Below are 12,211 nucleotides of genomic sequence, written 5' to 3' on the forward strand. Positions count from 1 at the left end.
ATAAAAATTTATGTTCACTAGAGAAGATTTAGAAAATCCACAAAATGTATAAAGAACAAAATAAAAATATTATTTTACACTCGGGGTAACTTATGTTAACATTTGGCTTTATTTCTTCTCAATTATTTTTCTATAAATATAGAACAGCAAGACTGAAAGACTTAGTGTACATAACACTATATTCTACTTTCCTGCAAATATTATGATCGTTTTCTTTGTTAGTAGATTCTTGGAAAATATATGTCTTTCCATCATAGACATATATTATGATTTACACTATTCTTTTATGTTTGGTACTTAGGTTGCTTCACCTTTTTTTCCCTATTATAAATCTGCCACAATAAACACTTGTGAATATAAATCATGTTCAAAGTTTCTTACCACTTTCTTAGGGCAGATTTCCTAGGAGAATTAATGTGTCAAAAGTATAATTCTGCTAACAAACAAAAACGTATGTACAAAAACAGAAATTGAAATTATTACCCTGGAATCAGAAAGTTGTTTTCCCATCTGAAACGCATTTCAAGAACAAATTCCTGCCAGAGGTGTGCCACTCCCTTCAATCCTCCATGGTAGAAATTGATCATACATAGACACAAAGCCAATTTGTATGTTAAACTGTCAGATGGTGCAGATTTGAACTGATTATAAAGATTCTGAATTTAACAAAATAGAAACAAAGAAAAACTTGTTAACAACATATGTGCCGGTGTATCAAAAACTGTTTGGGGAGAGATTTTAATACTAAAATTAACCTATCCTACCAAACTAGTTTTTATCAAATGTCTAATACATTACTGCCTAAATGTTTTTTAAGAATTCTGCAAGGATCAACAAAATGAGGCTATAGTTTAGTGAACCTAAGTCAGAGCCTCCAATTTCTTCTGTGGAATCATCATCATGCAATCCAAATGTGTTGTTTTAAAAATCTTTTAATTATAAATGAATATAAACGTATTACTAAAACCAAACACACAAAATCAGAACTAAAAATATAAAGCCTCTGTTTTTCCTTGTTTCATGAAATCTACTTCCTAAGAAGTAACTAGTGAAAAGAGTTTATCTCTATACCTCTCCCTTAAACATCTCATTTTTCAATTTATACAAGACTTGGATAAGGAACACATAAAATTTTACTTCATTTTACACAGTTTATTTCATTAGTTTTCTACTCACTGTCTAGTTTTGAAAGACAGAGAAGAAACTGTTGTAAAACATCAATTTGGTAAATTTACAAAAAGTCTAAAATGAGGGAAATCCTACAATCATGCACTATAAATATACTTATTTTTTCGGTCTCCAGAAAAGTTCTTACTACCCAATCAATATACAGACCAATGGCCAATGTAAAGGGTCATAATCTGAGTGGCGGCCATGATCCCTACTCAAATTTTCCTAAAGTGATTTTGAAAATAAAAAGATCCAGCCAGGCCTGGGTGGCTCAGTCTGTTAAGCGTCCAACTCTTGATTTCATGTCAGGTCATGATCTCATGGTTTATGAGATAGTGACCCACATCAGGCTCTGTGCTGACAACATGGAGCCTGCTTAGGATTCTCTCTCTTTCTCTCTCTCTGAGGCTCTCTGCTTACTCACTCTGTCTCTTAAGTAAATAAACTTTTTAAAAAAATATTAAAAATAAAATTAAATAAAATTAATAAAAAAATAAAATGATCCTCATGCTACCAAACTGGCAATAAAGCAACCTCTAGAAATTTAATACATTTATAATATTTTAATATTAAACTCCAACCAACTTACATATTCTTCACTCTCTGACAGAGGATTATTATTGTCTGTTGAAGAACTTCCATCTAATGGTTTCTCAGAAGCAGCATCGGGAAATAAGAACTTAGAAGAAAAAAAAAACATTTCAACCAAATTTCCTACTTTGTTTATATTTATAACTCATATAAATACTATTTTACTGTTTAATGGTTTTGCTGTTAAAAATGGAAATGTTCTTACTGTACTGTCCAGTGGTTCTACACTATATCAAATATTTTCCGTTTTTCTTTGAAAATACAGAGTTTCAGTGATTAGCCAATTTTAGAAATCAGATTTTTCTTAAATGTAACCACCTGGATTTATAAACCAAAGAACTGAAAACCAGTATCTCTTCACTATGATCTAACATCATTAAATCTCTTTAAAAGAGGGGCGCCTGGGTGGCTTAGTCGGTTAAGCGTCCGACTTTCACTTAGGTCATGATCTTGTGGTTCGTGGGTTCGAGCCCCGCGTCGGGCTCTGTGCTGACTGCCAGCTCAGAGCCTGGAGCCTATTTCGGAGTCTGTGACTCCCTCTCTCTGACCCGCCCCTGCTCACGCTGTCTCTCTCTCTCTCTCTCTCTCTCTCTCCTAGAAATAAATAAAACATCAAAAAAAAAACTCTTTAAAAGAATTAAAAACAAAACAGAAGAAAAAAAATTTTAACATCATATATTCATGAGGTTCCATGAAGTCGTATCACCCATGGGTTTTCATATATATGAAATATTGAGTATGATATTTAACACCTAACCTTACAAGATATCCCTTGAAAGCCAGAAGCTGCCTAAACCTGTTAATGACCAGTTTATCTTTTCAGTGTGTTTCTCTTTATGTGTGTGTAGGTGCGGTAAAACAAACAAACAAACAAACAAAACAGTGCATATGACAGCCAAGCTAACTAACTAGGATAAAATCTCTAAGGGTATATTCTTAAGGGGCCTTCTGTGCAAAAATTTGTTTTCAGTCCTTTTATTTTTCAGTCCTTTTTTACACTGTTTCTCCCGAGTGTTTTGTGGTACTGCTGACTTGTGATTCCTTTTACTATGGATACGTCACCAAATATTACAGAACATCTTCAAGACTTTTTTTTTTTTTAATTTAAAGGAACTACTATGTACCAACTGTCACTACCAGGTACATTTGGAAACAATATCCTACTCTAGTACCACTGTGTGTTACTGCCTACCTCCTACATATACACAAACTAAAAATGTGGTTAAGAGTCTTATGTAAATTAATGGCAGGGGTGAGATTAACATCAAGTTTCCGAATCCTGCATTCTTTTCATTGCACTACTCAAAGCTTGTTCCCAAGATTGTCCTAATGCAAAAATAGCCAGAAGTATGATTATAACTACAATTATAGTAAGAACAGCTATCATTTATCAGAAGCCTATTATATGCCAGGCAGTGTAACAGAAGGTCCTTTAATCTTCCCAGCAATCTCACAGGGTTTTATTAGCTTCACTTATAGATGATGAAACTGAAATTAAATGACTTCTTCAAAATTATATGGTAAGTCAGGATTAAACCCTGGTGTGTATGGTTCCCAGGCTAAGCCTGTTCCACCACTCTATACCTAACGGACACCTTAGCTCCTTCTAGTACTTACTATAAAGTTCCCTAGACTTTTGTGAAAGGAAGTTTTCAAAAATACAATTCTGATGTTGACCGTCTGCTTAAAATAGTATGAAACTGCAAGATAAAGCCCAGTGTTTCAGCATGGCAGGTTACCGACTATCTCTCCAGCCCTGTCACTCCCTGAAAAGCACCCTATGATACATCAAACTGTTCAATATGCTTTCACACATCTCTGTTGTTTCTCTCTTTCTACAACCTTCTTCTCTTCAAGATGCAACTCAAATGCCCTGATTCCCACTGCCCAGATAAAGATATACTCTCTGCTGTGTTCTCACAGTCACTATGCCAGGCTTCTCCCGTGAAACATGGCATTATAACTACAGTTTACTTTCTTTCTTCCCATTAAACTAGTGGGAATTCTCTAAATTTGGAGACTCTTACTCATTTTATATTCCCAATCCTGTGCTTGCCACATAGAAAGGACTAAACAGAATAAATGAGTATGCACACAGACATACAAAGTTACTACATTTAATTACCAAGAGAATAGTATTGAGGACATCATTATTCAGTGGTGATTCTTCTACACCTCTGTGTTTTCGTATTTTCTTCTTTGCAGTATGTACCATGTTTGAAACTGATAATTTATGAATTGGAACTGGTGCTGGTTCTGTCAATTTTGACAAAGCATGAGTTATATCAGCAATTTCTATAAAAAGAATAGAAACAAATGCACATTATATCACACCCTTAGCAAGTAAAAGTGATGAGCAAACTGCTGATTCTATAAAATATTTTAGTCACTCTTTTCACTGTTATTACATGGTCTCAGAATTCTAAAATTTAAATAAACATATTCAGCTTTATATGCATCCATGATTGACAAACGTATAACACAAACCATTTCTCCCCAGAAGCTCAAAAATAAACCTTTAAAAACCCTGCTTTTCAAAATATATTACAGTTTTGGTAGAAAGAACTTATTAAAAGTGCTTAATGTTTTAAGCTCAGGGTATAACCTGGAGAGATATGGTAGCAGTCTAGTCCATCAAAACTTGCTTTTCCAACTTCATTCAAATATGAAAAGAGATGAAAAGTTGCTGGAAAATGTGCCAAGGAAAAAGGGTTAGACTTTGAAACTAACTTAAAAAAAAAAAGAAAAAGAAAAAAGAAAGTAGGTCACCTCTCCCTTCTTCCTCAAATGTGGATCGTCCAAGAATCTCATCAGTTGACTCTTTTCGACGGCAAATTTTAAAAAATTCAGTGACAAAATCACCTACAAAGAAAAAATGTTACTCATTTTTGACACTTAACTAAAAGAAATCAGTCCTACAAATTAAAGTATATATCTTTTCACAAAAGCTAGAACTAAGATATGGTAGAGAAATAAACCATTCAGTTTTTCTACCAAAGACAAATACTAATCCTATTTCAAAGATAGCCTTGTTCTTCCTTTCTCTCCACGTTCTTGGATATAAAAAAAGTTTTTCCTTAGAATTCTTTCTAGAATGAAAGGAAAAGTAACTGTATCTAAAAATATTACACTCTTACTATGTACCCAAATAAGACAAATCATATCTTTTCTCACTGAGTTGTTCTCACTGAGTTATAGAAGCAACAAGAGTATTACTATAATCACATAGTGCCACCCTAACTGCCACCCTTCTAGAGACAAAAACAGCGCGATCTTTATTTTTTGAGAGAGAAAGAGATAGTAAGCGAGCAAGCAGGGAAGGAGCAGAGAGAGAGGGAGACCCAGAATCCAAACCTGTCAGCATAGAGCCCAATGCGGGGCTCGAACTCCTGAACCGCGAGTTCGTGACCTGACCCAAAGTTGGACACTGAACTAACTGAGCCACCCAGGCATATGATTAATTTTAAAGAACCCAAGAAAATGATGCTTTAGATAAATACATCATTACTGTCATCAATAAATACTTAGTAACTCCCATTTGTTGAATGGTAATATATCAGGTTATATGGAGTGAAGTGGTTTGGATGAACATGAAAATGGAGAAAATATTTTCATGTGTACTAAATATAAGAGAGAAAAAAAATGCAAAGACACATTGAGGAGATGGGTTCAGAAAATTTCACCAAAGAGATACACCTACAATAATGATAAGAGAAAGATAATGCCAGACATGGTATACAATAATATTATCCCAATGGCAAATCAACATTTTTTCAGAGGATTTCTAATATTTCACTTGATTTTCAAATAACTCTATGAGGTGTACAATATTATTTACACCTCATTTTCCTCTATCAGAAAACAAGTTTGCAGATGTGCTCCAACTCTTTGGAAAGGCTCTAATTAGACTGTCAAAATCAGTATTCCTTCTATCATATACCACGGGTCCAGAAGACAACAAAAGGCCGAAAGTGCTGCACTAAAAAGAATGGAAGACGGAAACATCTTCCACAAGAGGGAAAAAAACATAAAAAATTATGTTATGAATGACATAACAGCATTAGAAGAATAAAACTCAGATCACAAGAAAACATCCAAGCTTTCTGCGGTACAGACTGGTTAAAACTAAAAGATGAGAAAGAAAGGTCCTGCTAGTGCTATTTAAGAGTAACTGGGGTTCATTACTGTTGTCAAAGATTTCTTTCCTTGTGGTGTTTTTTTTTTAATTTTTTTTTTATGTTTTATTTATTTCTGAAAGAGATAGACAGTGTGAGCAGGGGAGGGTCAGAGAGAGGGGAGATACAGAATCTGAAAAAGGCTCCAGGCTCTGAGCTAGCTGTCAACACAGAGCCTGACGCAAGGCTCGAACCCACGAACTGTGAGATCATGACCTGAGCTGAAGTCGGACACTTAACCAACTGAGCCACCCAGGCACCCCTCTTCCTGTGGTGTTAACCAAGATCACAAAAAAAACACAAAAATGTACCCTACCCTTTTGATAGGTGAAATAAAGTATAAAGAAAACATTCAGTCTTCCTAATCCAGAAGACAGGCAGATTGATGAGGAAAGAACATAAATTCAAGAAAGTAACATAAATATGTCTTACCTAGCAAACACTGAGGATTATCAGCTTTTCGAACTCTAACAGACCAATGGGGAGCCTGAATAGGATCCAAATCACTAAATGGAAAACAATAAACATAAGATCCTAATTATGACAATCTGCAACTCATCAATTTATCAAAATGCAGTCTAATTAATTCTATAAAAGGACAAGCAATCCATTTTGCCTCCATTAAGCTTACTGTTACTCAGATGCATAAAGTCATTTGGATAAATTTTAAAAAATAAATATCTTAAAAAATCAAAGTCTGTAGACAAAAAAGTACAAAAGGAAAAACCAGAATCAAAACAGAATAATCAAAGCACACATATAAAAATTATTTTGAACAGATAATATATAATGATAATCTAATAAAACAATTTTAGGAATACTAAAAAAGAAACAAGAAACAAGCAAGTATGCACAATCGTCTTCATCAGTTTTTTATAACAGTAAAAACAAAGACTACAAAAATTTGTACAATATGAAAAGTACTCTATTTTCTCAACTAAATAGATTACTGTGTATCCACTCAATGAAATATTATGCAGTAATTTTAAAAATAGCAACACAGATCTATATTTACTGGCATAAGAATGTAAAGTAATACACTAAATAGAGCAAATATATACACATTTAAACTTTAAAGAGATATACTCCCAAATACTGAATCATTCTGCTGTACATGTGAAACAAATACAATGTTACGTATCAATTATTAACTCAGTTTAAAAAAAAGGATATACCCCAAAATGCTATTTTTCAAGTAATAGGTTTCCATGTAGTCCTTATTTTCTTCTCTATATCCACCTAACTTATCTAATTAAGAAAGCTCATGTTACTTTTATAATGAACAAACACAGTTATTTCAATTATAACAAAAAAAGCATCCTACTTCTGTTTGCATCATGCATGAGAAAGTACTAAAACTGAGTTCCCTTTTCTCCATTCTTCCTAGACAATATTTGTTATAATTTTTTAGTTGTTTCCATTGCACAAGAGTACATGACTGGCATGTTTTGTTACTTATAACATTTAATGATCAAATATTACTCCCATACATTCTGATGACCATTATTTCTTAAAGTATTTCAGGAAATGCTTCTAACTAGCTAAAAAAAATTCAACAGAATTATGCACTGAAACCCTGCTTAGAGACACCCTTGCTAAAACAAAATAAGACGGAGATTGTTTGGGTGGGTGAGGGGTTAAATAGGCGATGGGAATTAAGAACTACACTTGTGATGAGCATAGGTCAGATATGGAAGTGTTGAATTACTATATTGTACTCTTGAAACTAATATAACACTGTATGATAATTAACTGGAATTAAAATAAAAACTTTATAAAAAGATTTATCCCTGAGCTAAGGATCACATCCCCAAAGTCAGCAGCTTAAAACACATCTCTAATATATTTAATCAGTCTAAAAATCAATCTTTTAAAGTAGAAAAATCAACTAACCTCATCAGAAGCTAATATAAAGAAAAAGGGAAGATGCTAATCACTTGGCAGTTAATTTATTCTACTGAATAAATATAATACTCAATATAATACTCTTAACATACTTACGAATAAACATCATTATCCACAATGATACCTTCAGTCAGGTGAGGCCATGTAGTTGCTAAATGGAGTTCACTAAAATAAACAAAACATAAAAATACTATTAAAAGCTTTGATAGTATGTGTATACCCTCAGACTCAGCAATTCTATTTCTAGAAATGTATTTTAAGTAAATAACCAGAAACTCACATATAATTATGTTAAAAGTGGTGCTATTTATAATACAGTAAAACAGGAGACAACTAGTTTAGCATACCCATATGAAGGTACTATCTTACGGATATTAAAAACACATGCTAGGGGCACCTGGTTAGTTCAGTAGGCTAAGCGTCCAACTTGAGCTCAGGTTATGATCTCATGGTTTGTCCAGCCCTGTGTCTGGCTCTGTGCTGGCAGCTCAGAGCCTGGAGCCTATTTGGGATCTGTGTCTTCCTCTCTATCTACCCTCTTCCCCACTCACGTTCTGTCTGTCTCTCAAAAATAAACAAACATTAAAAAAAATAAACATACTAGGGGCACCTGAGTGGTTCAGTTGGTTAAGCATCCAACTCTTGGTCTCGCCTCAGGTCGTGATCTCACAGTTAGTGGTTCAAGTACCACAAAAGGCTCTGCACTGACAGTGCGGAGTCGGCTTGGGATTTTCTCTCTCTCAAAACAAACGTAAAAAAAAAAAAAAACACATGCTATATATAATAGCCAAAAATATAAATAACCCAAATATCTATCAGTTGATCAATGGATATAAAAATGTGTTATCACCATACAATGGCATATTATACACCAGTAAAAAGCAATGAAACACTGACTCATGCTATAATATGGATAAACCTCAAAAAAGTTTTGCTCAGTAAAAGATGTCAGATAGTAACAACCAAATCTACATAATGCAATTTACATGCAATGTCCAGAACAAGCAAGGTAGACTGTATTTGCCTAGAGCTGGAGGATCTGGGAAGATTGGGGGGATGACAGTTAAGAAGTGAAGGGTCTCTTTTTGGGGTGATAAAAGTGCTGTGGAATTAGAAAGAGATGATTACACAACTCTAAATACTACAAACCACAGAACTGTATACTTCATATGGTGAATTCTATGGTATACGAATTCTACCTCAATTTTGAAAAAACATAGATCAGAAGTTAGCAAACTTTTTCTACAAAGTATCAGGGGAAAATATTATTGTAGGCTTTAGGAACTATGCAGTCTCTGTTATATTCCTATTTTTTCTTTAAAACCCTAAAATATGTAAAAACTATTCTTAGTTCATTGGCTATACAAAAACAGGCTACTGGTCAGATCTAATGCACAGGTCGTAGTTTGCTGACTCCTTCATATGCATATATATATATATATATTTATATAAAAACATTTATATAAATGTTTTTTATATATAAAAAACATTTTTATATTTATATGTATAAATATAAAAATATANCGTAAATTATAAAGAATACAAGCCACAAAAAATATAAAGGATGACATATGTTTATAAAAATATACAAACATACTTTGCACAAAAGAGTTATCATAGCAGGCCTAATACTTAGAAAAGGAGTACTTGCAGGGTTCTCCCCTGACTTGGCATCTGGGAACTTGGATTTGGGGAAGGTTCCTACCAATCCTTGACAGGAGTGACACACTCTACCTAAAATACTGGTGCAAATCTATGGTTTATGCTGAACACCTGCTTTCCTTCTGGTACATGTTTATCCCCAGATAAACACACCATACACTGAGCTTCCAATCCGCTTCCCTGGTAGACAGTGTTTCACACATGTTGTCACAATTCACTGCTAGGAGAATTAAGTATGTCCTATGTGACTACACTGGGAAAGGAAACTTGTCCCTGGCTTTCTCTGGACCTCACCCTATATGTCTTGTTCCTTTGCTGATTTTTGTGTTGTATCTTTTCAATGTAACACACCATAGCCACGAGCACAACTAAATGGTGTGAGTCCTCTTAGCAATCAGTGAACCTGAGAGTGGTCTTGCAGAGACCAAGCTGTCATCAATCACCACCTGTAATTAGTGGGATTATGAATTTAGTGAGTATTTTTATTCCTGTATGAATTTTATTCTGAACCCACTTCCTGGAGTGTCAAGTTTGGAGAGCAAAGAAGCCAAAAGAGTCAATTACTTTTATTTCTCTGATCTTTAGTAGTGCTCAGCTGACTGATAACTCCAGTCTGGACTCACTAACAGGGACAGTGCTTCACAACTATGTAGTATAACCTCAGTTAATAACTAGACAACAACAACAAAAAAAGAAAACTGGAGAAATCTGAATAAAGTCTGTATCTTAGTTGCTAGTATTGTGCCATTATTAATTTCTTAGTTTTGATAATTGTACTGATAGTGTACTGTAGTTACACTAACTTCAGAGGAAGCTATTATGTGGTAATTCTCTGTCCTATTTTTGCACCTTTTCTGTAATTATAAAATTATTCCACAATAAAGATGTTTAAAAAAAAAAAAATAACTGGACAACAAGACACCCTGGGCTCGAGCCTATTTTCTGAGCTGGGTCCTCTAAGGGTCCCAATGAAAACCCTGTGTTATCAAATACTTCTTCAGGAAGCTGAGTTTTTGTTTGAATTAGTCAGAGTTGACTACCACAGTTTACAAATAAGAAACGTGACTGGTAAACATATGACTTTTGCCTTTTTTTTAAAACATGCTTTCTAAATTTTTCTTACTGAGCATAAGTTTATTACTTTCATTATAGAATAAAGTTTTAAGGTGAAAAATGACTAGAAAATATATATTAGAGGACATGAATGATAAGTTTAAAATCCTAAGCTCTGAAATAATTTTGGGTATTAACCTCTGATTCAGTTCCTAAGCTTTTATGACTATGTCCTCTCCTTTCCCTTAAGTGTAAAACAACTGCTCTGACAGGGAGAGGACACTGAAAAAAAGCCTCATTTCCTCTTCCACTTCTTCCACCATGCTTTGCAAAAGCATAGTGCCCACAGCATTTGCTAATCACCATATGATTTAAACTGTCTACCACATATACCATCTTACTCCCAAATTATTTTTGTATTCTTCAATCATGTTTCTCTGATGGTTCATTCATGATTTAAAATTAAGAAGAAATATTTAATAATTAATTCCTTCACACTTCTATGATCAAGTCAATTTTATTCTCTCTCCCTAAAATTTTCTCTAAGCAAAATCTAAATGAATGAACCTGCTGGAGGGCCACAAATATACCATTTCTCCCTTGCTCACTATGCCATGATGCATAGTTTCCCAGGAAACTGGAGTTTCCACCAATAAACTGGCCAAACTCTCTTGCATCAAGGCCCTCCACACAAGCTGTTCATTTTCCCAGAATGACCATTCTTTCTCTCTGCCAGCGAAATCCTCCCTAACTGAAATGCTTCCTTTGAGAACACTTTCCTGATGGCATCTCAATCCAAACTAGTTCTTTATTTCACTATTACTACATCTTGTCCATTTCCTTCATAGCTTGTAACTGTATGTTTATTTAGGTGATTATTTTGTCTATTTCCATCAGACTACAAATGCCAAGAAACCAGAAATTGTTTTATTTACTTCTGTATCTTCCTAATTCAGCACAGTGCTTAGCACATATAATATCAATTACACAAGATACTTATTTTATCTTCTCTCTTGTGTGATTTTAAATTAAAAGTATTATTATTTTTAGCTCTATGTAAGAGTACTAACAATATATGTATGCACCTTTGCGGATGTGACAATCTCCCCACAACAACATACCCCTCAGGAAGAATTTCCTCAATTACCCCCTGAAAGAGGAAAAAAGGAAGCACAAAAAGACGCACCTGGTGCAGAGCTCCATCCAGTTCCTACTTCACGGACATGAAGTGCCCACAATGCTATAAAATCACCACCATCTTTAGCCACAAGGCACTAAAAGCATGCTGAATCAAGATGAGTGGGAAACCATCCCAATAAACACATTTTGGATACCAAAAAAAAGTATGTGTGTGTATATATATTTGTTAACTAACCAGATGGTTTAACTAAACAAATAAAACAGTTTCTAAATCAGCACTGTTTATATTTTCCAAATATTTTGCTCTCAGGGATTAAATTTTCTGAGACATTTTCTTATGTAAAATTTTCTTAAATTTCAGTGGCTCTTATAGAATAACAGTTGGGTAACTTAAGAGGTCACCTTTGTATACCTTAGTTAAGTCTTAATTTGCATACCTGGAAAAAGTGGTCAGAAATGTAAACACTTGCTAATTCTCAATGATGAACATATGGTAGTTTGTTATATATGACATT

General features: G+C 34.1%; 1 protein-coding gene across 3 annotated transcripts in view; it reads right to left on the reverse strand.

Moving 5' to 3' along the window:
* Positions 1-12,211, reverse strand: part of RAB3GAP1 (RAB3 GTPase activating protein catalytic subunit 1) — a 115,068-nt gene that overhangs the window by 37,574 nt on the left and 65,283 nt on the right. For 2 of the 3 annotated variants that reach the window (XM_077747845.1, XM_077747847.1), the window contains exons 10-15: positions 7,938-8,006; positions 6,369-6,442; positions 4,531-4,623; positions 3,887-4,056; positions 1,760-1,849; positions 484-656 (exon numbers count right to left, since the gene is read on the reverse strand). In XM_077747845.1, coding sequence (XP_077603971.1) covers positions 484-656; positions 1,760-1,849; positions 3,887-4,056; positions 4,531-4,623; positions 6,369-6,442; positions 7,938-8,006 — 669 coding nt within the window. The remainder of the gene's footprint in view (positions 1-483; positions 657-1,759; positions 1,850-3,886; positions 4,057-4,530; positions 4,624-6,368; positions 6,443-7,937; positions 8,007-12,211) is intronic. The other variant, XM_077747846.1, reaches the window with a different exon arrangement.

This window comes from Crocuta crocuta, unplaced genomic scaffold (genome assembly GCF_008692635.1).
Source record: "Crocuta crocuta isolate KB4526 unplaced genomic scaffold, BGI_CrCroc_1.0 scaffold427, whole genome shotgun sequence".
Classification (NCBI taxonomy): Eukaryota; Metazoa; Chordata; class Mammalia; order Carnivora; family Hyaenidae; genus Crocuta; species Crocuta crocuta.